The 27507-nt window shown below is 36.9% G+C and overlaps 1 protein-coding gene across 1 annotated transcript in view; it reads left to right on the top strand.

The window, feature by feature from the left end:
• Positions 1-27507, top strand: part of DNAH12 (dynein axonemal heavy chain 12) — a 234173-nt gene that overhangs the window by 135647 nt on the left and 71019 nt on the right. Inside the window, exons 43-54 of the mRNA XM_032412204.1 lie at positions 1248-1409; positions 5356-5550; positions 11559-11692; positions 13411-13573; positions 14641-14721; positions 15289-15465; positions 17449-17580; positions 19615-19704; positions 20200-20340; positions 22110-22351; positions 23370-23517; positions 23806-23951. Coding sequence (XP_032268095.1) covers positions 1248-1409; positions 5356-5550; positions 11559-11692; positions 13411-13573; positions 14641-14721; positions 15289-15465; positions 17449-17580; positions 19615-19704; positions 20200-20340; positions 22110-22351; positions 23370-23517; positions 23806-23951 — 1811 coding nt within the window. The remainder of the gene's footprint in view (positions 1-1247; positions 1410-5355; positions 5551-11558; positions 11693-13410; positions 13574-14640; positions 14722-15288; positions 15466-17448; positions 17581-19614; positions 19705-20199; positions 20341-22109; positions 22352-23369; positions 23518-23805; positions 23952-27507) is intronic.

Below are 27507 nucleotides of genomic sequence, written 5' to 3'. Positions count from 1 at the left end.
TTTGAAAACTATTTTTAGTGATAGAAAAGTATTTCTAGGAACACAACAACCTGCATTTTGGAGGATGGCTTTAACGGGAAAAAGCAGTTTTGTATAATATTAAAATTCAGCCTTTATTTAAATGATATGATTTATTTTAAAGATATAATTTAGAAATAGAGACAGTTTATTTTAAAAATCATTTGCAGAGTAGTAATGTGTTTTCACTTGAAATATATGCAGTGGAATACTGGCAAAGGTTTAACAACCAACTCTCCAGGGGGTTCGGGAGAACCTCTGATGAATAGCATTTGCCAATTTTTGTGGTGTAAAAACTCCCACCATAGATTATGCAAACTCCTGCCATGGATGATGTCACTGAAAACAGAGTTGGGAAGACTTATGTGTTTGAGCACTATTACATGGTATTTTACTGTATACAATAGATTTAAATAATTTCCATAAGATAGATAATAGTAAGTATAATAGGAAGTGATGAGATTTGTTACCCTTGTTGTTAATATAACTTATTTAGTTATAAGTTCATATAATTTGATTTTTAATGCTGTTTAAAAATCTGCTTACAAGTTCTGAAATTTTAACAATTAATTCTAACATCCTAACAAGTCTGCTCCACCATGCTTCTGAGTCCATATCTTTATATTAATTGGGAATCTTTGGTTGCAATTGACAACACAACACAAAACAAAATACAGCTCAAACTAACCTAAGCAAAATATGAAGTTATTGGCTTACATGACAGAAGTGTCCAGAGGTAGATAGGGCTTTGACATGGCTGAATTTAGGAGCTCAAATTAAGCCCTCAGTAATTACTCTTTCTGTCTCCTGGCTCTGTGCCTCTCCCTTTGGTTCCTTCTCCAGCAAATTCCTTCCATGAGGCAACATAGTTGGCCTTTATAGATTCTAGATTACTAGCTGTCTTACTTACTGTCTCAGAGTGACTGAGATTCTTTCTGTTTTCAAGTCCATCTCAGTCCTTAAAGGAAGACTGTGATTGCACCCCTCCTAAAATCATGCCCTCCTCTGAATCAATAACTGTGTATAAGAGCTTGGGAGACTCTGATCAGTTAGGGTCTCCCACTCAGGGGATGGGAAAAATAGAGGCCCTGAATGATACCACCCCCAGAAGTGGAGAGAGGTACCACTCTAGAATTGAGGTGTCATTACCAAAAGAAGGGAAAAGGAAGGGAAAGCAAAAACAGCACATGTTCACAATATTCTGCTTACCAATGCATTTTTATTTTAAGGTTCTATTAAGGAATGTGGGCATGAGGGGCCAGAAGACAGTCTTTCTAATCACAGACACTCAGATTAAAGAGGAAGCCTTTCTAGAAGATATTGACAGTGTGCTCAATACTGGAGAAGTACCTAACATTTTTGCTGCTGATGAAAAACAGGAAGTGATGGAGGTAAATGCTTTTTAGGGAGTGCTGTTCCCAGCACAGATATGTTCTTATCTTGCAACTTTTTCTCGCTCTTCAGGACAATTACAGCTTGTGTACAGGGTTTTGGTAATTAAAAACTTAAAAGTATATTATTTTAATACATTGGGGTTTTTTTGTAAACTTCAAATCACTTCTACCATACTTATGAGACAGAATTTTTATAATGATGGCACTTTCATCTGTTTGATCTTATGTAGCATGTTTTATGAGTGATTAGACATTTTAAATCACATCTTAGGGTCACAGTGATATGAAAAAACATAGCTTTGAAACATTGCTTGATTAGTTGTTATGGTTTACCAATGACTAGCAAATTTTTAAAAAGCCTTAGTAAAACTACTTGTCTTAACAATTCTGATATATCTGAGAATCATGCTTTGTGACTTACTTGACAAAAAATTACAATTGTGAAGTGCCAGATATTTCAGCTGTCTTGTCCTTCTATCCCCATTTCTAACATCTCCCTATGCAAGATCTCTGCTAGTACTTGCTTCTTTCTTGTTTCCATAACTACTGTTAACTACAAAATATATCACTCATAGCTGGATGCTTCATTCCAATTTCCAGTGATAGCATCTGTAGTAAAATAGATTCACCCTAGTAGTTCAAGTGTCTGCTTTTCTCTAGCATGGAATGGAACTAATATATATACACATCATAGTTCCTCCTACATAGGGTTGTTGTGAGGTCTGAAGATCAAATGAAATGAAGCACTTATGAAGTGTCCTGTACTTAGAACACCCTCAGTAAATGGTACATTACCAGTTTGTGGCCTGGGGTGGGGAAAGAGAAAAGGAATAAAGAAAATATCCCAAGTTCTCTCTTTTATCTGGGTGATGTCAAGGATGTGGCCAAGGCTGCCAAAAAATGGTGAGTCTCCTAATTCATAGGATAAATTAATCCCCTATACTCCCATCCAAGAAATAGTCACCCTTGGAGAGTGGGCTTTTCTCAGCTCTGCCAAGCTTCCCTGCTCACATTAGCTATTTATCTTTTCATCTTGTCACTTTGCTACAAAACTTTTCCATTGCTTCAGTATTTTTTTTATGGTATGACCCAACAGTGGCCCTAAGAACTTCTTTCCTTCACATTCCACCCAAGTCTAGGAACACCAGATTAATTTATCCTCAAGGAAATAGCCATAGTTAGAATGCAGTACTGAAATGCATACCTGTTTCTCTTTGCTTTATGCTGATATTTTTAAAATAGAAAAGGTAATATGAAAGAAGTTCTATTATTTTCTTTCCATGCTCTGCATTATCCTTGACATCTCACTTTGGAGATCATGTCCTGGGCTTTGTTTATTTCATCCCTCTGACAAAGATTTTAGTTTAAACCTCCTCACTTCTGATAACTGGCCTCTATACTTGGACTTGACACTGCTTACAGACTCAGCACGTCTCTGACTTCAGCAATAGAGTTCAAGCCTCAGACCTCCGTTTCCAGACTACTTTTCCACTGTTTTTTTTTTTTTTTAAGATTTTATTTATTTATTTGAGAGAGAGAGAAGGAGAGACAGTGAGAGAGTATAAGCAGGGAGGAGAGGGAGAAGCAGGCTTCCCTCAGAGCAAGGACCCCGACACGGGGCTCGATCCCAGGACCCCGGGATCATTACCTGAGCAGAAGGCAGACACTTAACCGACTGAGCCACCCAGGCGCCCCTACTTTTCCACTGTTCTATTTGCCTTCCTTGAAGCCCAGGGTCTTTCTCAGTAAAACAGTGACTTCTTACTCACCACTTTTAGTGATATTTTTCTCAGTTCCTTTTAAAAATTTTCATTCATGTTTGACATAATTCATTATTCTTCAGCTTACATTAGGGCTCACTCTTTGTGTTGTACATTTTATGGGTTTTGGATAAATGAGTACTGATGTGTATTCACCAGTAAGTACCATACAGAATGGTTTCCCTAACATAAAAATGCCACAAATTCCATCTATTTATGCCTTTCTTCCTCCCCTGAACTCCTAGCAATCTCTGCTGTTTTTACTGTCTCCATCATTTTAGCTTTTCCAGAATCTTACATAGTTGAAATCATACAGTATGTAGCTTTTTTGGATTGGCTTCTTTCAGTTAACAACATACTTTAAGGTTCTTCCATATCTTTTTATGGCTTGATAGCTCATTTATTTTTATCACTGAATGATATTCCATGGAATGAAAGTATCACAGTTTATCTGTTCACCTATTGGAGGACATCTTGGTTGCTTCCAAGTTTGAGCAATTATGAATAAAACTGCCATAAACCTTTTTTGTGCAGGTTTTTGTGTGTTTCCAACTCCACTTTCTCTTGACTGCTGTGAAATTTCACTCAGTTTGTCTAATTATTTTTTCAGTAACAACTCATTTTCTTACTCCCCCGAATCAGTCCTGCTCCCAAGGTATATGTGTGTGCATGTGGATATTACTCTCCCACAGGCAGCTTATCTACCTAGAAGCATTAACCATTATTTCTATGTAAATAACCCCCATACTTATATTGCCATCCTGACTCTTTCTTGAACTTTTGTTCTACAGTTACAACCATATATTACCTTTCTCTGTTTGCATGTCCCAGGGTTAACTCAGACTTAATGCAGGTAGACCACCTGAAATAACTTCATAGACTGACACTGATCATAATAACCAGAATTTGGGAATTACTATCAGAATGCTTATACAGAATCCATTTATAATTTTCCACGGATATAGCTAGCACATAAGGTAGAACATATCTATAATAGAGAATTCTTTTAGAAATCAATTCATTGTAGTAGCAATAGCATTGTGTGTATATATATATGTCTATATATATGTGCTATCAAAAAACTTTCTTAAATCTATTTATAAGATAATTTATTGACTATGAAATCTTTTGTGCTCTGAACAAGAAGGGTAGCATATAAAAACTAATAGTTACTTACCTATGCGACAAGAACTATTCCAAGTGTTCACACGTACTAACTCATTCGATCCTTCAATAACCCTCTGATGTAGGTACTCTTTCCCCCATTTTACAGATGAGGAAATTAAGTTACAGAGAGGTTAAATAACTTGCCCCAAGGTCACATAGCTAATAAGCTGCAAGCTGGGATTTGAATTCAAGAAGTTTCTTTCCGGAGCCATGATGCCCAACCTTGAGTAAGATGTCTCTCTCATATAGAGATAAACAAAGGAAGTTAAAAGTGCTCCTATAATCTCACCACCAGACAACTGTATTAGCATTTTTAAAATATATGAATGTTATAAGAATAAAGTGAGAGAATTCAAACAGCATAAAAATGTCCAAAATGAAAAAAAGAATGATATAAACCAAGAAAAATGTCCAGAATAAAAAGTGACAGCCTCCCTCCCACACTCTCCCTTAAGTCCATCTCACCATAAGTAACCATTATGAATAGTTTCTGTGATTGCTTCCATAAAAAGGTGTGTATGTACTTACACATGTGCCTAAGTATTTTTTAAGTTAACAAAGAGGATCATATTATACACACTGTTGTAGTTTGTTCTCATTTTTATGCTGCTGATCTTGTCCTAGCACATACATTGACATGCCTCCTTTAACGGTTATATAAAATCACAACATTTGGATATTTTATAACGTTTTTTTAACTGGATGCTTTGGTTGTTTGTTTTTCCTCTTATAAGCAATGTTGAATTATAGTCCTATACATATATCATGGTGAACTTTTTGTGAGTATCTTTATAAGTTAAATTCTTAGCAGATATTTGCTTTCAAATTATAGAATTATGGAGTTGGAAGAAGTCTTCTAAGTACAAACTGTATCAAAGAAATTCTACTGATATAAAAAAATTTAAGGGTATTTACAAGGTGAAGAGTAAAAATTCTTAATATTCCAGTATCTACTAATCCCATTATCAGCTTGTCCATTTTTGTTTATAAGGTTTTTATTTTCTGTTATTCCATAGGGTGTTCGTCCTTTAGCTCAGGCTGGCAATAAACACAGTGAACTCAGTCCCTTGGCCTTGTTTGCTTTCTTTGTGAATCGCTGCAAAGATAATCTTCATGTCGTAGTGGCCTTTAGCCCCATTGGAGATGCCTTTAGAAATCGCTTGAGACAGTTCCCATCCCTCATCAATTGCTGTACCATTGACTGGTTCCAGGTTTGTAATTTTGGGGCAGCGGTGGTGGGGGGATGGGAACTAAATCTTTTAGAATTTTTCTGAAATCTTACTCCACCTCTGTTAATATCCATTCAGCACATGTTTCTTGATCACTTACTCTAATGACAGGCATAGTGCTTGGCGCCAGGGACTGGTAAGCCTACAGGATCCCCAGAAGGATCTCACTCTAGACTGGAAGATAGAAAAGGCAGCTGGCAAATGAGCAGCCACAATTATATAAAAGAGCTATAATCTTGGTGTGCAAAAGTGAATCTCTGAAGTATGAAAATAAATTAGTTACATAGAGGAGGAATGTATTAAGAGCCAAGAGAATGTGTTATGTATATATGTATATATAAACCTACATGTATATATGTGTAAAAATACATATATGTAGATCTATATCTGTCCATATCAATAGCTATATCTATGCATATATTTATTATAAGTAATTGGCTCACATGATTATGGAGGCTAACATGTTTGAAGATCTGTAGCCAGCAAGCTGGAGATGCAAGAAAACTAATGGTATAAGTTCCAGTCTGAAGGCCATCAGGCTTGAGAACCAGGAAGAGCTAATGTTTCCATCTGAGTCCAAAGGCAGGAAGAAACCAATGTCCCAGCCTGAAAGCAGTCAGGCAGAAGGAGTTCCCCTTTCTCTGCGGGTGTAGGAGTGTTCAGCGTTTTTGTTCTATTCAGGGCTTCAACTGACTGGATGAGACCCATTCACACTAGGGAGGGCAGCCTGCTTTACTTAGTCTATTGATTTAAATATTAAACACATCCAAAAGCACACCTCATAGAAACATCGAGCATAATGTTTGTCCAAATATATGGGCACCCCGTGGCCCATAGTAAAATTGACACATAAAATTAACCATCACAAGGGCATAGTATGTGCAAAGGTAGAACAGCGGAGAGGGCATGGCTCATTGGTGTAACTGCAGATAGTTTGGTATAGCTGACTGGCAATGAGGATAGCAGGAGTTAAGCCTGAGTTTTGGGTGGGTGCCAAGTTGTAAGGGAATTTGTAAATGTGCCTATGAATTTGGTTTTATACCAAAGACACTGTGGGGGCATTAACATATATTTAGCTAACATATTTCAAAGGAAAAAATCCAAACACTTGGAGGCTATATGGTGGATGATTTGGAATAGGGCAAAACAAGAGACAGGAAGACCAGCTGGGTGATCATTTCAGTCATGCTAGCAGCAAATGATGAAGGCCGCCTCACTTAACCTTAAGGCAAAATGTCACTGCCTGTGTAAGACTATGAAATAGTAGTAGTTATGCTCTTGAGAATAGTAGTTCATGGTACCTTCTATTTAATTGTTTTATGTTCAATATAATGTGGACTGTAGATTATAGACTAATTTCTTTTATACCTCTTTTTAAAAAATATTTTATTAATTTATTTTAGAGAGAGTGAGAGAGTGTGCAAGCGGGGTTGAAGAGGTGGGGAAAGGGGTAGGGAGAGAGAGATAGAATCTGAAACAGATTCCGCCCTGAGCACAGAGCCTGATGTGGGGCTCGATCTCATGACATCAAGATCATGACCTGAGCCCAAACCAAGAGTTGGATGCTTAACCGACTGAGCCACCCAGGTGCCCCTAATTTCTTTCTTTTTTTTTTTTTTTTTAAGATTTTATTTATTTGAGAGAGAGAGAGCACGAGCAGGGGGGAAGGGCAGAGGGAGAGGGGGAAGCAGACTCCCTGCTGAGCAGGGAGCCCGACTCAGGGCTCAATCCCATGGGAATCATGACCTGAGCCGAAGGCAGATGCTTAACCAACTGAGCCACCTAGGTGCCACCCAGGTGCCCCTAATTTCTTTGAAAAATAAATTTCTGGCACTAATTTGTTTTATTCTCTTTTACCTATTTATCAATTCTATGTTTGAAAAACTAGTTTTCTTCCTTTGGAGGACTGTATATATGTTTCAGTGAGTAGATGTTTTAGTGTTTACACAAGAGTAAAAGCTGTGTGGAAACAATTTTGATTTATGTAAATCATATCTTAATATTATATCCATTAAGTGGCCAGAAACCAAAACCAGATAAAATCTGTCCAACCATAAATTTTTCTTTTGTGAAATCTTATAAATAGAGTTTACTATTTCTGGATATCTTTGTCATAACCATGAGACTTTCTATTCTATTCTAACTGATTCATAGTTGTTGAGAAAATTTTTTAAAAGAGGAAACAGGGAGTTGCAAATAAATAAGGGAGTTTAAGTGGGTAACAGAGAGGAATAAAGGTTTTACACTGAAGCAATGGGGATGTAGGATCTGTGTCAGAATGATGCTCATGGCATTGTCTGGGGCCTGAGTGTGTGAAACTCAGGAAGTGATTATAAATCACTGTGTGTCACATAGGTCAGGACAGCATTGACTTTTTGGCTAGATCTTAGTCTCAAAGTAGGGTGTGTACTTACCAGGGGTACCAAAGCAATTCAGATGATAAGGGAAGGAATTACTGGAATATTCTTTTTTTTTTTTTTTTAATAGTCTCCATGCCCAGCATGGAGCCCAACACAGGACTTTAATTCGCAACCCTGAGATCAAGAGTTGGATGCTTAACAGACTGAGCCACCCAAGTGCCCCTGGAATATTCATTTTTTGTATGAAATATTTTACATGGATTAACATTGACACCCTTACTCAGTTTATATGTCAGATGGCCATGGGTCATAGACAGGACGTAAGGTAACCTGAGGGATCCCTGTGATAAACTGAACATTGAAGATACAATGCAATTATGAGTGGATGTAAGAGAATGGCATAAACCAGCATAAGCTAGCTTGAGCTCTGTGTCAGCCATGTCATGAGGCAAAAGCAATGACTACTTAATGAGATCTGACAGGATATTAGTTAAGACAAATTTAAGAAGGCTATTTAAAATAGGGATTGATACTGACTTGAGACAACAAACCTTATCCCAGGAGTATATCATACAGTGCAATATTAGCTAATGATGGCATTGGAGAGACTGTTGGTTTCCTGTCAACAGCCCTTCTCTACCCACTTCATCCTTGCCTACAGAATTCTGATTTTGTCTGGGAAATCACCCTCTATGTAGCCATGTGTCAGAGGGGTTGATTCCTGGTTGGTCTAAGTCAGTATTGGTGCTCTTGTGCCTCTTGTTATTGATTGGTTTATGCATGAGTCTGTTCATGACCCACTCCTTGCCATGGGTCCTGAGTTCAAGTCTACTGGGGAGCTTTGGGGAATAGTTTTTTCACTATAGGAAGAGTTACATGGTAGGAAAAGGGCCTTTTCTGTCTCTCAAACTTGTTGCTTGAGGATATAATGTCCATAGCTGCAACAGTCCTCTTGCCACCAAGATGGGACAAGCCCAAGGATAAAATAAACTGAGAATGGTAGAGCAAAAGGATGGAAAGAACTGGATCGTTGATGACATGGTTGAGCTTCTAAATTAGACAACTCTATACGATGATACATCCCTTTTGTGCAGACACAGTAAAACTGGTTTCTGTCACTTTGGCCATAAATATTCTAGTTGCCCAGTTAGTTATTAAACCTTCATGATTAGGGCATCTGGGTGGCTCAGTTGGTTGAGCATCTGACTCTTGATCTCAGCTCAGGTCTTGATCTCAGGCTTGTGAGTTCAAGCCCTGAATTAAAAACAAAATAAACAAAAAACCCTTCACAATTAGCAGGATAATTAAAAATGAATCACCCAGAACAGAAAGATAAACCTTTGTGATGCTTTCAGTGATATATAACTCATATGACACTTACTCTGGCATTTTACAAAAATTCACTGATTTCAGTAATCTTTAGAAACCTCTTTTGAGGTTTGAAAAATATGTTAGTAGAACATAAATACAATCTATTAGTAGATATGCATACACTGGTAGTGTGTGCTTAAAACTTTACTAATGGGGTGCTAGGTCAAAAATGTTTGAATTTTACTAGGATGGAGGACCAGAGACTGAAAAAAAAAAAAGATCTTAAAATGAATATTGTCTGATACAAAGGAAAATAATTACAAGCATCTTGTTGAATCTAAATGAAATTTGGAAACTACTCTAATGAGCAAGTAAAGATTAATTATTCATTTAACATAAATTATTTCATTGAATAAAAATTTGAAATAATTATTGACAGGGGCTGTCTTAGGCACTGAAGATAATGGCGGTGAGAAAAGGTCCTTGCTTTCATGGATTTTACATTTTAGTGGTCAGGGGAGACAGATGATGAACAAATGAACAAAAAAAATTTATATCATGTATTAGTAAGTGCTAAGAAGAAAACTCAGGACAAGGAAAAGAGAAATGAGAGAGGGAATGGTGTTTTAGAACGAGTGCACTGGGAAGTCCTTCCTAGTAAGTTGACCTTTGTGTAGAGATGTGAAGGAGAACCACATGCAGATCTAGGTGAGGAGGGTTCTAGTCAGAGGGAATAACAAGTCCCAAGGCCCAGAGGCAGGAGTACAGTTGCCATATTCCGGGAAAAGCAGAGGAACCATTTCACTGAGACAAGACTGGAGAAGAAGCAAATTTGGGGAGAAGAAACTCAAAATTTCAGCTCTGGATGTTATAACAGTTAGGAATTATGATGGACTGCTAGTAACAGAAACCCAAACTAGGGGCATCTGGATGGTGCAGGCTGTGGAGTGTCTGACTCTTGGTTTTGGCTCAGGTCATGATCTCAGGGTCCTGAGATTGAGCCCTGTGTTGGGCTTCGCACTCAGCGCGGAGTACGCTTAAGACACTCTCACCCTCTCCCTACCCACTGAGTGTTCTCTCTCTCTCAAATAAGTAATTAAATCTTTAATTAATTATTTAATTATTTATAATTAAATAAATCTTGAAAAGAAACCTAAACTAAACATATAAAGTTTTTTTCTCTCAGAAAAAATCTGAAGATAAACAGACTGGGCTTTTGTGGCTTAACAAAGTCATCAGAATCTAAGGTTCTTTCTTCTTTATTCTCCTGAGCATGTGGTTTCCACCCTCAAATTCATCTTATGGTCTAAAATGGCTGCTGGATGGGGCGCCTGGGTGGCTCAGTTGTTAAGCGTCTGCCTTTGGCTCAGGTCATGATCCCAGGGTCCTGGGATCAAGCCCCACATCGGGCTCCCTGCTCAGCGGGAAGCCTGCTTCTCCCTTTCCCACTCCCCCTACTTGTGTTCCCTCTCTCACTGTCTCTCTCTCTGTCAAACAAATAAAATCTTATAAAAAAATAAAATAAAATGGCTGCTGGAGCTCCAACTTTCACCTCTGTGTCCCAGGCAAAAAGTAGAATAGAAAATTAGGGCAAAAAGACACACACCAGCTCTATGCACCCCCCCTTATTTTTTAAGATTTTATTTATTTATTTGACAGAGAGAGAGACAGTGAGAGAGAGAACACAAGCAGGGAGAGTGGGAGAGGGAGAAGCAGGCTTCCCGCAGCAGGGAGCCCAATGCGGGGCTCGATCCCAGGACCCTGGGATCATGACCTGAGCTGAAGGCAGACGCTTAACAACTGAGCCACCCAGGCAGCCCTCTATGTAACCCTTTAAAGAGCCTTGCCTGAGGTCCCCACCCAACAGCTGCCTATATGCCTTTATCTCCTGTGAATTGCGAGGGAATATAGGAAATGTGGTCTTTTATCTGGGCATATTGCTATCTAGAATAAAATTGGGGTTCTAAGGGAAAAGGGCGGATAGCTTTTAGGTGGGCAACTAGCAGCCTATGCCATTGTCATGCTAAATTTGGGGTGTCTACTTGATGTCCGAGTGGAAGAGTTTAGGAAAGCAGTATAGTATATCCTTGATATGTACAATATCACTGACCCTTCCTTTATATTGTGTTATCTTTAATTTTAGTATAAAAATATTTACTAGCTCTTTCCCAGATTTCCCTGTGACCTCAGCCCACCCAATTCTATTTTCCCCATTAAGGTTTTAATTTTCTCTACCCCAAATTCTCTCACAGGAAGACACATATATGGTTGGAGTGGAACTACTCAAATTTCTTAAGTTTCTCTTTTTCTTATTTTTAGCCATGGCCTGAAGATGCCCTTGAACTTGTAGCTGTGAAATTCTTAGAAACACTGGAGCTTACTGAGGTTGAAAGGCGAGAGATAGTTCCAATCTGCAAACACTTTCACACTACCATTATGGATCTATCAGAAAGGTTAATATTACTAAATTTTAAAATGCCAATAATGCCTTGTATTTTAACATGTCTCTTTTTCTGAAAGCTCAAAATTTCAGTAGGATTTCTATGTCTTCTAAATATTTCTGATCATTTAATTAGTGAGGACCTTGGCTTGCAAGTAATGGAAAACTATTTAATCTAGGTTTAAGAAAAAGGGAGAATTTATGATAAAGATACAGTGGTGTCTCACAAGCTTAAGAGAAAGATGACAGCTGGATCACAGATGTGACTGGAAACAGGAGTTAGAAAGTCATCCTAAATCCGGAAATACTTTTCGTCTGTTTCTCATCCTGTTTCTTTCTGGGCATGTGCTTCTTTCTCTTTGCAGACTGCGTTTTCTTTTTCTGTATTTCTTTGATTTTTTTTCTAGTTTTATTGAGATATAATTGATATATAACTATATAAATTTAAGCTGTACAACATAATGATTTTATATTTGTATATAATGTGAAATGATTACTACAATAAGTTTAGTTAACATTACCTCTTTTTTTTTCTTGTAATGAGAACTTTTAAGATCTACTCTCTTAGCAAGTTTCAAATACACAATACAGTATTGTTTACTATAGTCACCATGCTGTACATTACATTCCCAGAACTTATTCACCTTATAACTGGAAGTTGGTACCTTTTGACCACATTCACCCATTCCCCGCCCCGCCACCTCCTGCCTCTGGAACCTCCAATTTGTGCTCCATTTCTATGAATTAATTTTTTTTTTAGGTTCCATGTATAAATGAGATATGGTATTTTGGCAGACTGAGTTTTCTCCTTCCCATTGCATATGGAGGAACCTGTCTGCCTCTCAATTCTCAGGTTTACTTCTTACAATTTCAGCTCTAGGCAGACTGATGGGCCTTTTCCAGCTCCCTTTGCCAAATTTATTCCAAAATGTGATCAGCCTCATTTGTGTCCAGTGCCCAACCTTGGTCTAATTAGCCATGGTTAAGATGGCAGGTTTCATAGAACAAACGTTGCTGGTGGGGCACTGGATAGAAATTTTCAGAAAAGCAGAACTGGCTGTGGATAACTCAAAAGTATCCGTTTTACCTCTGTTCATCTCTAAGATCCCCATTTCAAAAGCACATAAACCCAAGTGCTCACGGTATATCTCCTATCCAGAATCATACAGCCTGGCGGCATGGTTGACTTTGATGGTTGCACCAGCAGTAGGCTCAACCTACTCTGTGTACTTGCTGTGAGAAAACATTGCTTCTGTTGTTTCCATGTGTATGTGTAGTAGTCTTACCCTTCTGGTCAGACCCCATTCAGCCAACATGACACACTCTGTGCAAAGAATGATGACTCACCCTTGCTATCCTATCTACAATGCCCCGTCCTACTATACTTCCCTAGCTTACACAGTATCTTGGGTCTTTTTATAGAGTTAGACCCTCCTGGCTTATGAAACATGTAAAAAGACCTACATCTTTCTTGCTGTTGTTTACCTTTGATACATCTTTGGTGATTTGTGCTTTTTAAACACATCACTGCTATTTGATATTTTACAGACAAGAAATCAGGATGTGGTTATGTGTAGAATTCTTAGAATGTTATAAAGTTCAAGTATGCAGCAGCTTCTAAGTAAAATTAACCTTTGTTCTTCTAGGTTTGTTGTTGATGCCATGTTGAGTACACCTCTTACTTTGTGCAACTCCTTACTTAGAGTAAGATATGCTATCTGTCTGTCTTAGGTTCTTGCAGGAGCTAGGACGACATAACTATGTTACAGCTACTTCTTATCTTGAACTTATTGCCTCATTTCGACAGCTTTTGACTAAGAGGCGGCAAGCTATCATGGAAGCAAAACAACGATACGTAAATGGGCTTGACAAATTAGCTTTTGCTGAGTCTCAGGTAAATTTGATGAGCTTCTCAAAATGGTAACATATAATAGGAAATATAAGAAATCATAAATAACAAGAGTTATAATTTATGAAGAATATATTATGTGCCAGGCACTGTGTTATGTGCTTCACATGCATTCCTTCAGTTTTTCCTCATAACCACTCCATGAGGTAGACACTTTAATGATCCTCATTTTACAGATGAGTAACATGAGTTTTAGAGAAATTCACTAAGTTTCCATACAGACTCAAATATGTCCTGTTTTATTCTTGTTTTTTGTTGTTTATTTTTAATTTTTAATTTTTATTTTTTTAAAAGATTTTATTTATTTGACAGAGAGAGACACAGCGAGAGAGGGAACATAAGCAGAGGGGGTGGGAGAGGGAGAAGCAGGCTTCCCGCCGAGCAGGGAGCCCGATGTGGGGCTCGATCCCAGGACCTCGGGATCCTAATGACTGAGCCACCCAGGCACCCCTGTTGTTGTTGTTGTTGTTGTTTATAGTAGGCTCCATGCCCAGAGTGGAGCCCAATGTGCGGCTTGAACTCACAACCCTGAGAGCAACACCTGAGCTGAGATCAAGAGTTGGATGCTCAATTGACTGAGCCACCCAGGAGCCCCTGTTCTTAAGTTTTTGACATTTGAAGAGAATACAATAAGCCTGGGTTGCCTTTTTTTAATTGTAATAGCTGGTTAAATATAAGATTGTGTGTGTTTTTAATGAGTCAAGTGCTAATGATTCTTATTAGCATTAGTTAAGTAGAAGCAATGCAGATTTGGATGATCCATTTGCATTTTATATCATGGACACCCCAAGCTGCCACCTTCTTTCTGTCTGCACTTCTTCCATGACAACTGCATTCTTTCACTGCTCTGTCATATACTCGAGGACGATGAAGTCTTTTGTGAAGAAAACTGACCATGCCCTCATGGTTTTGTTTATCATATAAAGAACTGGAAGGAAAAGTTAAGGTTTTCTGGCCCTGATGCCTTATGATACATTTAAGTTTCGATTTTCTGTGTTTAGATTCTGTAGCTTATGTCACTATGAAAACTTAATGGCAAACTGTCTATTTAGGTTGGAGAAATGAAAATGGAGCTTGTCCAATTACAGCCCAAATTGGAGGAAGCTAAAATTGAAAATGCACATATGATGCAGGTAGAGTATCCTGAGTTTTTTTAAATTGATGTCAGAAGACAATTGAAATATGTAAAATTAGCCTTGAAAATATCCCTTCATTTTTTGCCACTACTAGATCTTAGGGACCTTACCCTTTTCTACTAACTGGCTATCTCACTGAGTCCCATGTGAGTTGTGTTGATTTTTTTAAAGAATTTATTTATTTATTTAGAGAGCAGAGGGAGGGGGTGGGAGGGAGGGGAAGAGGGAGAGAGAATTCTGAGTAGACTCTGTGCTGAAGGTGGAGCCCAACACAGGGCTCCATCTCATGACCCCGAGACTATGACCTGAGCCAAAATCAAGAGTCGGTTGCCAAGCTGACTGAACCACCCAGGCGTCCCAGTTGTGTTGATTTTGGAGGGAAGTGGGAAGCCCATTATCCAGTTAGGTCACATGTATTTGCATTTCTCCTCATTTTATCCTGGGACCTCCTGCTCTTCAACATGATTTGTTGGGTTCCCTCATTTCCAAACATTCTCTTGTTTCTAGGATGGAGAAAGCAGTAGGATGTTGGAGGAATTGTTTTATTTATTTTTCTTTCTTTAGATTATCGAGATAGAGTCCGCACAAGTGGAAGCAAAAAGAAAGTTCGTGAAATTAGATGAAGAGATAGCCAGTGGCAAGGCTGAAGAAGCCCAAGCTCTGAAAAACGAGTGTGAGAGTGACCTAGCCGAGGCAATTCCAGCCTTGGAAGCAGCGCTGTCTGCCCTGGATACACTCAAGGCAAATGTTTGAATTCGTTACCTTGTGTGTCATCAACAAATTCCACACAGGTCCTTGGTTCATTAGGTGTGGTTCTGTTCCACTGGGTGGTGTTATATCATTTTTGTCCAGTCAAACAAAACTTGCCTCTTCACCGTTCATCTCTAATACATCATTATCCTATATTTTGGCTGTTCATATGTTATTTATAATTTTCATTCAGGATATTCCAGTGGGAAGAGAACAGACGGTCTCCAAGAGGCCAAAGTGGTCCTCCACACGGACCAGGAGGCATATGTTAAATAGAGTGTGGAGTTAGCTACCTTCCTGCGGCCTCCTGGGGGTGCCTGTATGGAAAAACTTAAAAATCTTTTCCAATACAGATGTGGATGGCAGCTGTCTGCATTACACTGCATTGTATATGACTTTTTCCAGAGTTTTTAGGCAAGACCAGAACAACCTCACCAAACAGAGCAGGGGAGACAGCTTCTGTTGACTACAAGAGCCCGGTGTAGAAGGCGGTTCAGGATATTCAGACCCCATTGTTTACCCCTTTCCTCATCTTACTAACTTCTATGTAAGGTTCCTGACAAGACAGTGAGCTCAACCTATGGGCAATTCAGCATCTCACAGGAGCAAACTCTATCTGATTGTCAGTTATATCAGCCTTGTAGTTATAAGGTATATTATTTTAGGGTATTTATAGAAACGTCTGGTGCTTTCATTGTGCTGTGAGCCAGGAATTTAAAACTCCGAGCTTACTGTTTTCTTCCTGTCTGCTCTCTGGCACATTTAAAAGCCACATGCTACCCAATGGTCTTTCTTCATTCTCTCCTTAGACATTTATCATAGCAGCTACTTATCGGCAAACACTTGTTTTTAATAGGCACTCCATTTTAGAGGACCATGAGCATTAATTTAAGTAACTTTATCACTGTGTACCATGGATTTTCAGCATTACATCCTCTGAAACTCACAGGATTCTTGATTGCCTTCAAACCTTACCAGTTCAGATCATTGATATTAGGTTCCCCTCTCATTGAGAGTCTGTTGCTTGTACCCTTCCTGGTATCAGATACTATATTTTATGAAGTAGCTTCAGTTGCAGAGTAGAGACATTGGCTCTATTTAGTATAAGCAGACAAGGATTCTTTAGGGAATTTTATAAATGAATTGCACAATTATTAGAAGAGCTGAAGAAACAGATCCTAGGCTGAGCTGCCAGGAATGATTCACAGAGCCAAACTGGAAATAGTCTACCAGAGGAATGATCCTCTGAGTCAGAGGCTTGCAGAGCCATCTCACAGAGCCTCACCACCTTTACTGTAATCTATATCAGCAAATGAGAGCCTCACTCCCTGCCCATCTCCCCATTTATTCAGTCAGAATTCTGGTATCATTCAAGTGATCTGATGATAGAACCCAGTGACCACCCACAACTCTAATTTATGGGGAGCTAAAATATATAGTTGTTAGCTTTCCAACAATTGCAAAGGATGTCAGAAGGATATTGGAGTAGGTAATAAGTGAGTGAATCTATTGTGTCTGTCATAACAATATATACCTTTTTAGGAAATAAGTTTAAATGAGGGTCTACCTCTACTTTCATTTTTTTTTTTTTTTTTGCTAAAACTACTATATAAGCAAATATAGAATTAAGTCTTTATCTAAATTAGGGTTCTTAATCTGGGTTCAGTGTCTCAGATTGGTATGTGATTGTATGCAAATTTTTTATATATGTGCAAAAATGTACTTTCTGGAGGATTCATAGCTGTTATCATATTCTCATAAAGATCTATGAACTCCCAAACATTTGAGAACCGTGGTCTTAATCTGTGCTAAATTTAAATTCTCTTTTATTAATTATTTCATAATTAGGCAAAGCCAAAACAATCATAATTTCAAACGAAAATTGATGCTCCATTATTCTCCAACATTATTTTCTAAATTCCCATTATTTAAAAATAAACTATTCTGAAGATACTCTGTTTTCTTTCAATTTAGCCAGCTGACATTACAATTGTGAAATCAATGAAGAATCCTCCATCTGGTGTTAAATTAGTTATGGCTGCTATTTGTGTCATGAAAGATATAAAGCCAGAAAAAATTTCAGATCCTTCAGGAACTGGAGGCAAGGTAATAACTAGAAACAGATTAAAATCATAATCATGAATGTACAGAACACTTCACAGCAACTATTATCAAATTAAATGTCGACAGTATCCAGTCCAGGGAAGAAACATTGTTTTCCAGATTGAATGGATTCAGAATAAAGAACGGAAAACATTATCTACATGTATTCCACGGTAAAGCTAAGGCAGTATATAGCATCAGAAAAACGTGGTTCCAGTTGCTTCTATTTCTTTTTCTGTCTGTACAGGTTACCTGCTATCATGGGGTGGGATTGATTGAAAACGGAAGTATGTGAGCTTTTTCCAGCTAAGATTCTGAAGAACGTGTTAGAAAGAACACCTATGTGGTTATATGAGCATTCAGAAAATTCTGCTGAGTTAAGCAGTATAGTGAAGTTGTTAAAAGTATGTGTGGCTCAGTTGGTTGGGCATCTGCCTTCGGCTTGGGTCATGATCCTGGGGTCCTGGGATCCAGCCCTGCATGGGGCTCCTTGCTCGGCGGGGAGCCTGCTTCTCCCTCTGCCTGCTGTTCCCTCTACTTGTGCTCTCTCTCTGACAAATAAATGAATAAAATCTTAAAAAAAAAAAAAAGTATGTGTTCTAGAGCCAGAATGTCTGTATTCAGAAATTCTGTCCCACTAGCAGTGTGACCTTAGGCAAGATGCTTAACTTCTGTGGAACTCTGGAGGATTATTATAGTACCTGCCTCACAAAGTTAATGTGATGATTAGATTATACATATAGATAGATGCATATAGATCATATGTATAGATAGATACATATAGATTATACATATAGATAGATAATACATATAAAGCTCTTGTGTATAAAGCTTTATCAACAGTTCACAATAAATGTTAGCTGTTGTTGTTATGATTATTATTCAAGGCTATATCCCTTAAAAAGAAAGGCCTAGCATCCATCCTAAACTAAATTTATGGACTTATTTTCTTTTCAGGCTTTTATAGTACCTAGGTTTGAATTCCTGGATTGGAGAATTGAGGGGTGTGTGTGTGTGTGTGTGTGTGTGTGTGTGTGTGTATGCATTCTGTACTTTACTGAGATAATAAATAAATCAGGTCTCACCTTACCAAGTCATTCTCATTTATGCATACACACACCCTATCTATTAGGCTTCTGGAATTAGGAAAAAATCTGTTGGGCTACTTATTTAACGTCTTTGCTAGCACAAGTACCATATACTTTATCCTGTAACTGGCAGAGTGATGTGTAATTCTTGTCTTCTTTCTCTTCTTTATCTCACTCGGGGAGCCTTGCTGGGTGAGGAGGTCCCATCCATAAGAAAAATGTTTGCTACCTGTCTTAGTCCTTTGGGCTGCTATTACAAATTACCATAGACTGGGGTAGCTTATATTTATTTCTCATGGTTCTGGAGGCTGGGAATTCTGAGATCAAGGCTCCAGTAGATTCAGTGTCTGGTGTAGGGCCCATTTCCTGGTTTATAGATGACATTCTTTTTGCTGTGTTCTCACATGGCAGAAGCGGGAGGGAGCTCTCTTTTATTAAGGACACTAATCCCGTTCATGACCTAATCACCTGTCCACGACCCAGTCTCCAAATACCAACACACTGGGGATTAGGTTTCAACATATGACTTTTGATGGGGGCGATAGGGGACACTTTCAGCCTATAGCACTACTTTTCTGGTTTGAAAGAATCAAGACTAAAGGAAAAAAAAGCTGGAAATAATAAAAATACATTTTCTTATATGAAATTCTGATGGTGTTTATGCTAGTTGCTTTTCTTACATTTCCTAAAGAGAAATAATTGCATCATTTGCCTTTCAATGTATAATTTTTTATAATGAATTCAGTATACAAGTTTATGTTCATATCTTAAATGTTTGATATATTTAGTACATTTTTGGGGAGAGGAGTCTATTTCCAAAGAGATATAAGTTGATATTTTGAAAGTATATGGTTTCTCTGGATAATATACCTTAAACTTCAAGAAGAAAAGTTTATACTGAGCATCTTTAATTGTATGTTTAATAAGTTTCCACAAATTTTATTTATAGATATTAGATTACTGGGGACCTAGCAAAAAGCTTCTGGGAGATATGAATTTCTTAAGAGAATTGAGAGAATATGACAAGGACAACATTCCAGTGAGTTTCATTGGATTTTTTTCTATACATATAACTTTGCCAAGGTGTATAAGATCTTTAACATTATGCAATATTATATAAAACATAAGATAGTCCATTTTTAGGATTAAAATAATGCAGGAATATTATATTATTGACTACATTATGAATTCTCATAATGCATAAAACCACTCCTTCATACCATTGAAAGTCATTTAATGAATTACTGTTTTAGTGTATTATTAACTTGAAACAGTTCTCCGTCTTATAATAGTTTCATAAATCTGAAACACAAATGTATGTGAGATAAAAAAGTAGAGTGCACTTTTCCATCCAAACTTGTATTTATTGATTAAGGTTTAATTGTTTTTTTTCTCATTTCCACGTATTTTCCCAATCGCCAACAGTCTTTTAATTTTTTTTGGAGGAAACATGTTGCTTCAATGTCTGTAATCTTTCATCTTATGATTGTATGATATATGTTGAAATTTTAAGATGGAAATGTTTGTTGTATAGGTGACTGTTATGCAGAAGATACGTGGTGAATACCTAACAAACCCTGAATTCGACGCTTCTAAGATTGCTAAAGCTTCCTCTGCAGCTGAGGGTCTGTGCAAGTGGATCATGGCTATGGAAGTGTATGACAGAGTTGCAAAGGTATTTGGAGGATCAACATATTCATTTTCTATTGAAATGTTCCCAGAAACTAAAATCTATGCCTATATTGACTAATTAAGAAGTTTCTAAAACAGATACCAGAAAGAATGTACCTTGCTGCAGCACAGACATCAGATGTTGAGTACCTAGTAGATGAAGAGAATACTTGTGTGTGATATAACCTGGTCTTGGCTAGTGGTAGTGAGTGGTAGGGTTGTGGGAACAGGGATGAATCGGCCAGATTGACCTATAGCTGTAGAGACTTGGGGCAAAAGCCAAAACTTCAAGGGCAGAGTGGCAGATTAAAAAGTTGATTCAAAGGGTCAGAAGTTAGAAGATCCAGTAGAGTTAAGAGGCAGAGCATGGACAGTTGCCCTGAAGCAATGGCATGCATAGGTAAAGAACCTTTTATGGAGAATGGTTAAAAGCATTTTGTAAATTTAGCTAGTAAAGGACCACAGAAACACTGGCCTTGCCCTCTGTAGCTTGCAGAATTCTACTGAGGGAAGCAGGAAATATAAATAAAAAGGCAGATAAAAATACATGGTAGCATGTGTTTAGAATAATCTCAGAGTATAGAATAAATGATGAGGCTGTCACAATTGGGAAGATATTCCTAGTAAGGTACATGTGCCTGTAGAGAGGGAGGGATTTTGATTGTTAGTTTTGGGGGAGTAGACTTGTCAAAGAAATAAAATTAATTTTATCTGGGATATTCTTCCATTGAACATCTTGTCCCCTCCCCATCGCAGGTTTTGGAACTCTCAACCTAGCTCATGTCCACATGTCTCACAAGGCATGAAGCAGAGAAGCCAGGGCATTCAGAATCTTTCCTGACTTCCCACTCTACACCTCCACACTGCCATTTTCATTCTGATGCAGCTGCCCCATGTTGTTATGGGAGGGTTGAAGGGAGATATTCAGTAAGGTCTCCTCTGAAGCCAAAAGTAGAAAGTGGAGCTTCCTGCTCTCTATTTATTTAACACATTCCCCCTTCAGGATTTCAGCCCCGAGGAGAGAAAACAGGACATTTGGTGTCTGATCCCGGCCTCCTCCTTCCCTCTTTGCCATCAGCTTCGTTCATGGCAGTGAACCCCCAGACTTAGATCTTCCTTCTTTCAAACTGGCATATATTATCTTTGGTCATCTTCTCAATTCTTTCTACCAATGGCTTAAAATACACTCCCTGATCAAGTTGACCAAACCCCATTCTTGATATATTATCAAGGCTTTCTTTCTCTTTGTAATTCTATTATCATAGTCTTAATCCCCCCCAAGGCAAATGTATGCTTCAGCCAACTGGGAAGAAGACCACAGACTTGAAAATGCCATACACACACACACAAAGCATATTCGTATATTTGAAACATTTATAATTTCTGCTACATGTTTTTTTCCCCTCTGTTTTTGGCAACAGTTGAATGGCAACTTCTCATTATTTTGAGACGTTTTGCTATATCTTGTACTGTTTTTGCTACATATTATAACATTTTGTTAGTCTGAAATAATCATCTATTTATAGATGATCATTTGCTACTCCAGAATGTTTTATATATTTGATATGACCTATAAATATATTTTACTTTATTTAGGTAAAAAGAAATGTAAGATTTAAGTCAAAATACTTATTTTGTATAATTTATTATTATAAATAACAAGTATATTTATAATAATAATGAATCACTTTTAACCCATCATATCTGTAAAGGCTTATTCGGTGTCAGTTTTAAATAGCACCCGTCCTAGCTGCATTTATTGTTCCCAAACAGGTAGTGGCTCCTAAGAAAGCCCGCTTAACAGAAGCTCAGAAGTCCTTAGCTGAGATAATGGAGCTTTTGAATCAGAAGAGAGCAGAATTGGCAGAAGTAGAACATCATTTGGAAAATTTACAAAGAACATTTATTGAGAAAACTGAGGAAAAGGCTCGTTTAGAAGACCAGGTGGAACTCTGTGCTAAGAAGCTTGAGAGAGCCTCAAAACTAATTGGAGGACTGGGTGGAGAAAAATCAAGGTCAGATATCTACTTATTTTAACAACATTTAAGAAAATCAGGCTTGAATATGTTACTTTCTTTGGGTGTTTATTATGATTATTGATTTTTAAGTGTCTGGTTTAGAATGTGGGGCATTCAACAAGGCGCCTGGCCAGGGTTCTCCCAGCAGAATATCAGTGTCAAGGATGGTGTTTGCCACTTGTTTCCAAATTTTTTATAAGGCAAAGGATAATTTTTATTTTAAGTGGTGAGTGTGTGGGTGATCAGCGTATAATTCTTTCCAATTTTATGTGTGTTCAAATTTTTTCATAATAAAATGTTCGCGGGGGTGGGGGGAGTAGTGGATATATGATTCACTTTCTTAAAATTTATTTCAAAGAAGATATAACTGGACTGATCTAACAAAAACAGTTAACTTTATCCTAATCTATTTATTTGGACTGGCCAGCCAGCTATCTCATTTATTAATTATATGTGTTGAGTGAATAGCATGATAAGGTAATAGGCCTTTGACAGTACTTTGTAGTGCAGATTAGGTGGTTTTGAAATGCACTTTTTTATTGTAAAGACTTCATGAAATGGAAAAAATACCAACCTTAGCACTAGTATGGCAGCTGTTATACAACTTAAATGGAATTTTTGGTAATGAATTGCAAATTTTTTTATGTTTTACAGACTAACAGTAAATACTGAAACAAATAGCAGGGCCACTAGACCAAATAAATCATCCTGGAGAAAATTATTACACAAACTGCCGGCGTGTTTTTGTTTTTGTTCTTGCTTATTCCCAAGGGTCAAGTTCTGCAAGAAATGCCTAGTGATCTAATAATGAAAGATGGATTGTCATTCATATAGCATAGATATATTATAGCATGTCAGTGCTAGAAGGGACCCAACCTCCTCATTTTATAGTTTAGAGTCCAACATTTCATGGCTTTTTGTTATAGAATTTGGACTAGAAGTCCCTTACCCTTTCTATTACTGTCTTCCATCATTATCTCTGGTGAGGCTATTTTTCCTTTGGTTAATCTCACAGATGGTCTCAGGCTGCAGATGACCTTCAGATAATTTATGAAAATTTGACAGGTGATGTCTTAGTCTCAGCAGGAGTAATAGCCTATCTTGGTGCTTTCACTTCTGGCTTTCGGCAAAAATGTACAGAAAATTGGAGCATGTTGTGCAAGGTAATAGTTTTATATTTCATAAGTTTCCTTTTGCACATTCAAAGTATGTTTTGGGGTATTATGGAGGAAAAGATGGTAATAAGGATGAAGAAGAGAAGAAATAGCTTATAGTATGGGGTCTTGTTTTTTCTTCTTGTTTGATCAGTAAAATACTTTTATAGTCCAACTTTCAATTCAGTTTTTTTCTATTTTTTTAGAGTTATTAAGTAATATCTAATGACAAATCAGTAATTTAAAAAATATTTCAACAAGATAAAAAAACATTAGATATTTGTTTATTTCTTACAGGAGAAAAAAATTCCATGTTCAGAAGAGTTCTCATTGAGTAAGACTCTGGGTGATCCAGTAAAAATTAGAGCTTGGAATATTGCTGGATTGCCAACAGATACTTTCTCCATAGATAATGGAGTGATTGTTAATAACTCCAGGCGCTGGTAAGGAACATAAAGTATTTTTCAATTATTTTATCTGAAAGTATTTAAACGTAGAGAAAAGTTGACAGGACTTCAGAGTAAGCACCCACATACCTACCACCTCCCAGATTCTGCAATTAACATTTTATTATTCTTGCTGCTTTATCACATACTTATCCATCCCTCTATCCATCTGTCAACTCATCCTTTTTATACATTGCAACATAAGTTGCAGATATGGTTATACTTTCCCCCAAATGCTTCAGCATACATATCATTAAGTTGTTTTTGTTTGGTTGGGTTTTTTCTTTTGATGTAAAATTTATGTACAATGAAATACACAAGAGGTAAGTATACCATTCATGAGTTCCAACAAAAGTGTACACTTGATACACATACAGAACATGACTAACATCCAGGAAGTTCTCTTATGTCCCTTCCCAGTAAATCCTCACTCTTACCCCACAGTGGGAAATTACTACTCTGATTATTTTCCACCACAGGTTAGTTTTGCCTATTCTAGAACTTCATATAAACAGAATCATACTGTATATACTCTTTTGTGTAAGGCTTCTTCCACAAACCATAACATTCCTATTTTTTGTGGCTGAGTAATATTCCATTGTATGGCATGTCTACATTCTCCTATTGATGGACACCTGGGCTCTTTCCAGTTTTTGGCTATTCACTGTATTTATTTTAACTAGGTATTTCTACCTGTTTTTAAGATACTATAACTTGATAATTTATGCAATTTCATGGATATCTTTTTGAATTACTATCATTGATAGTGTGATAACTATATGAACTTTTCAAATGGTTTTATTATCCTTTTATTTATATCACTTTGAAAAGCTTGGACCATTACTCTGGTCTGAGAAATCATTTCCTGTAAATGATTATCCATGTTGTCATTTAATTTTAAGTCTTTTCATTGGACTTTATCTCAAACATACTATGATAAATATTGTTGAGCTCTTATATTCATGAGGTACCACTGTAAGTGCCCTATATTCTCAAAAATTCCTATGAGTTAGACATTATTATTATTCCATTTTACAGATGAGGAAATTGAGGCCAGGAGTGATTTAATAATTTGAAATTTAGTAGATAACTGAGCTAAAATGGTGGAATGAGAATTTTAACCCAGGCAATTTAACTTCCAAAACCTTGTTTTTTAATTACTGTGTGAAGTGTGTGGAATAGGATATCACATTCACTACCTTTAAAACTGTAATGGAAATTTTAGTCATCTTGTGGAATATGAGATACATATAAGGAAATCTTACATTCTGAATGTCTGAGTTATTGTTTGTTTTTATACTTTGGAAACCTTACTTCAAGACATCTAAGTTTCCTTTATATTGACGGTATTGTTTTAACAAAATAAGGATGTGTATGATCATATTTTGAGTGTTTTTTCACTCAGATTTTGCTTGAGTGTGAACATTCTTAGATTGAAACTTCTAGATAATTATAGTAAATTTATCATAATCTGAGAAAGTATATTTAGCTATTCAAAAAAATATGTTCTCTGGTAGAGCAGGAAATGTTCTACTTAACAGAATATTATACCCCAAGTTTTTATAATTCTGTTTTAGAACTCCTTTCAATGCATTGGTGGCCATTCAGATTTTTTAAATTGCAGTTCAGAAAATGCTGTTGGTATATTTATATCTTAATTAAAATTTGAGGAAATCAGAGGTTTCAGGGTCATATGTAAATTGAGGAAAACAATCTGTCATTTTCTGGAAGAAAGCTGGCTCTTCTAATAAAGTAATATTTCAAAGGAGTCACCCTTTCTACCTGTTATTTGTGCACCAACTGGTCCACAGGCCATGGGCTGGGTGACTTTTAAAGGATTAATCTCCATCCTTACAGTTCAGACTTCACTTCTTGCCACTTGAGCCCAGTCTAGTCATCTATGGCTGTCATCCTTCTTGACACCAATATAAGTGGCCACAGAAGCTTAGTCTCCTCTCTGTCTCTGGTAGCAAAACCCAGTAATGTAGCTAAGGTTCACTCTTTTGGTTACTCTATCTTAAGTGTATCTTAGACTATCTTAAGTGTACCTCAGAGAAAGTGTGGGCCACCAGGCCTCTGGAAGGTGAAAACTGCTCTGTCTGTCTTCTGTCTCTCAGGGTGTAGGAACAATCTTCTGTGTTATTCTCTGCACAGCTGCTTCATTAGTCTATCTCTAATGATGTGGTCTATCTCTGTTCCTCTGTGCATATGGTTGTTCACTATGGAAGCCTCAGTTCCTAAGTTCACAAAACACATCAGTTGAAAAATACAGATTAACCAGAACCATCAAGTCAAACTTCAAATTCCTGTGACAGAAAAATCTGACTGGCTTAGCTTGGGACAAATATCCATCCTAGGTTTAGTCACCTATGACTTGGGACCAAGCCATTATAGTAACAAACATGGGCATTGAAGGTCAAGAGTGTAGTTCTCAGAAGAGTCATAAACTGGGAAAACAGTGTACCTTTTTAGGACTCTGGTGCTTGCTTTTTTTTTTTGTATCTTTGGACATGATAAAAAGTAAGAATCTAATTTTATTTTTTATATAGTGACAGTCATGTACCCCAGCACTGTGTCACTGTTTATTGAAGTATTCATCCTTTCCTCATGGATTTATAATACTAACTTTGTCACTTTAGTGTTTCTTTTAGTGAGTACTTGTGAATTGGTCTGAAAATATCTTTTTCTCATTTAAAAAAAATTTAAGTTAGGTTTATTGAAGTATGGTTTATATACAGTAAAAATCTATCCCTTTTAGGTGTACTATTTTATGAATTTTGACTAAGGTTTATGGTCATATGATCCCTGCCACAATCAAGATTCAGAACATTTCCAACCATTAGAGGGTTTTAAATAGAGAGAGGGGGTGACATAACCTTTTTGCCTTTTTTGTTTTAATTTTTGAATTAACATATTGACATAATTGTCTTTACTCATAATCAGAGTATTTAGATCATTTATACTTAATGGAATTATTGATACATTTAGATTTAAATCTGCTATATTGCTAGTTCTTTTGTCTCATTTTTTCTTTGTCCCTTTTATCTTTTTTTTTCCACCTGGCTTTGGATTAATTGAAATTTTTTATGATTTCATTGGCTTATTTGTTAAATACTCCTTATTTTTAGTGTTTGTTCTAGAGCTTACAATATTATTTATCACTGAATACTTTCAAAATATAATATACTACTATACATACAGCATAAGAATCTTGCAACAGTGTAATTCCAGTATCTCTTTTTTACCTATTGTGCTGTTGTTGCATATTTTACTTTGTCATATGTCATAAATCTCACAATAAATTGTTACTTTTCTTGCTTTAGACAATAATTTATCTGTTAGAGTGATTAAATATAAGGATTTTTTTTTTACCTTCATTTTCCCCCTATTTTTGGACCTCTTCATTTCTTTGTGTTTCTGATTTTATATTTCTTCTGCCTGAAGAATATTTTTTTCTTTTTTAAAATTTTTTTCCTGAAGAATATTTTTTGACACTTCTTGTATATAGGTCTGTTGGCAAATAATGCACTCAGAATTTTTTCTTTATTTCATC

Source organism: Phoca vitulina, unplaced genomic scaffold, assembly GCF_004348235.1.
Source record: "Phoca vitulina isolate PV1807 unplaced genomic scaffold, GSC_HSeal_1.0 scaffold13, whole genome shotgun sequence".
Classification (NCBI taxonomy): Eukaryota; Metazoa; Chordata; class Mammalia; order Carnivora; family Phocidae; genus Phoca; species Phoca vitulina.
This window is presented reverse-complemented; position numbering and strand designations above follow the sequence as displayed.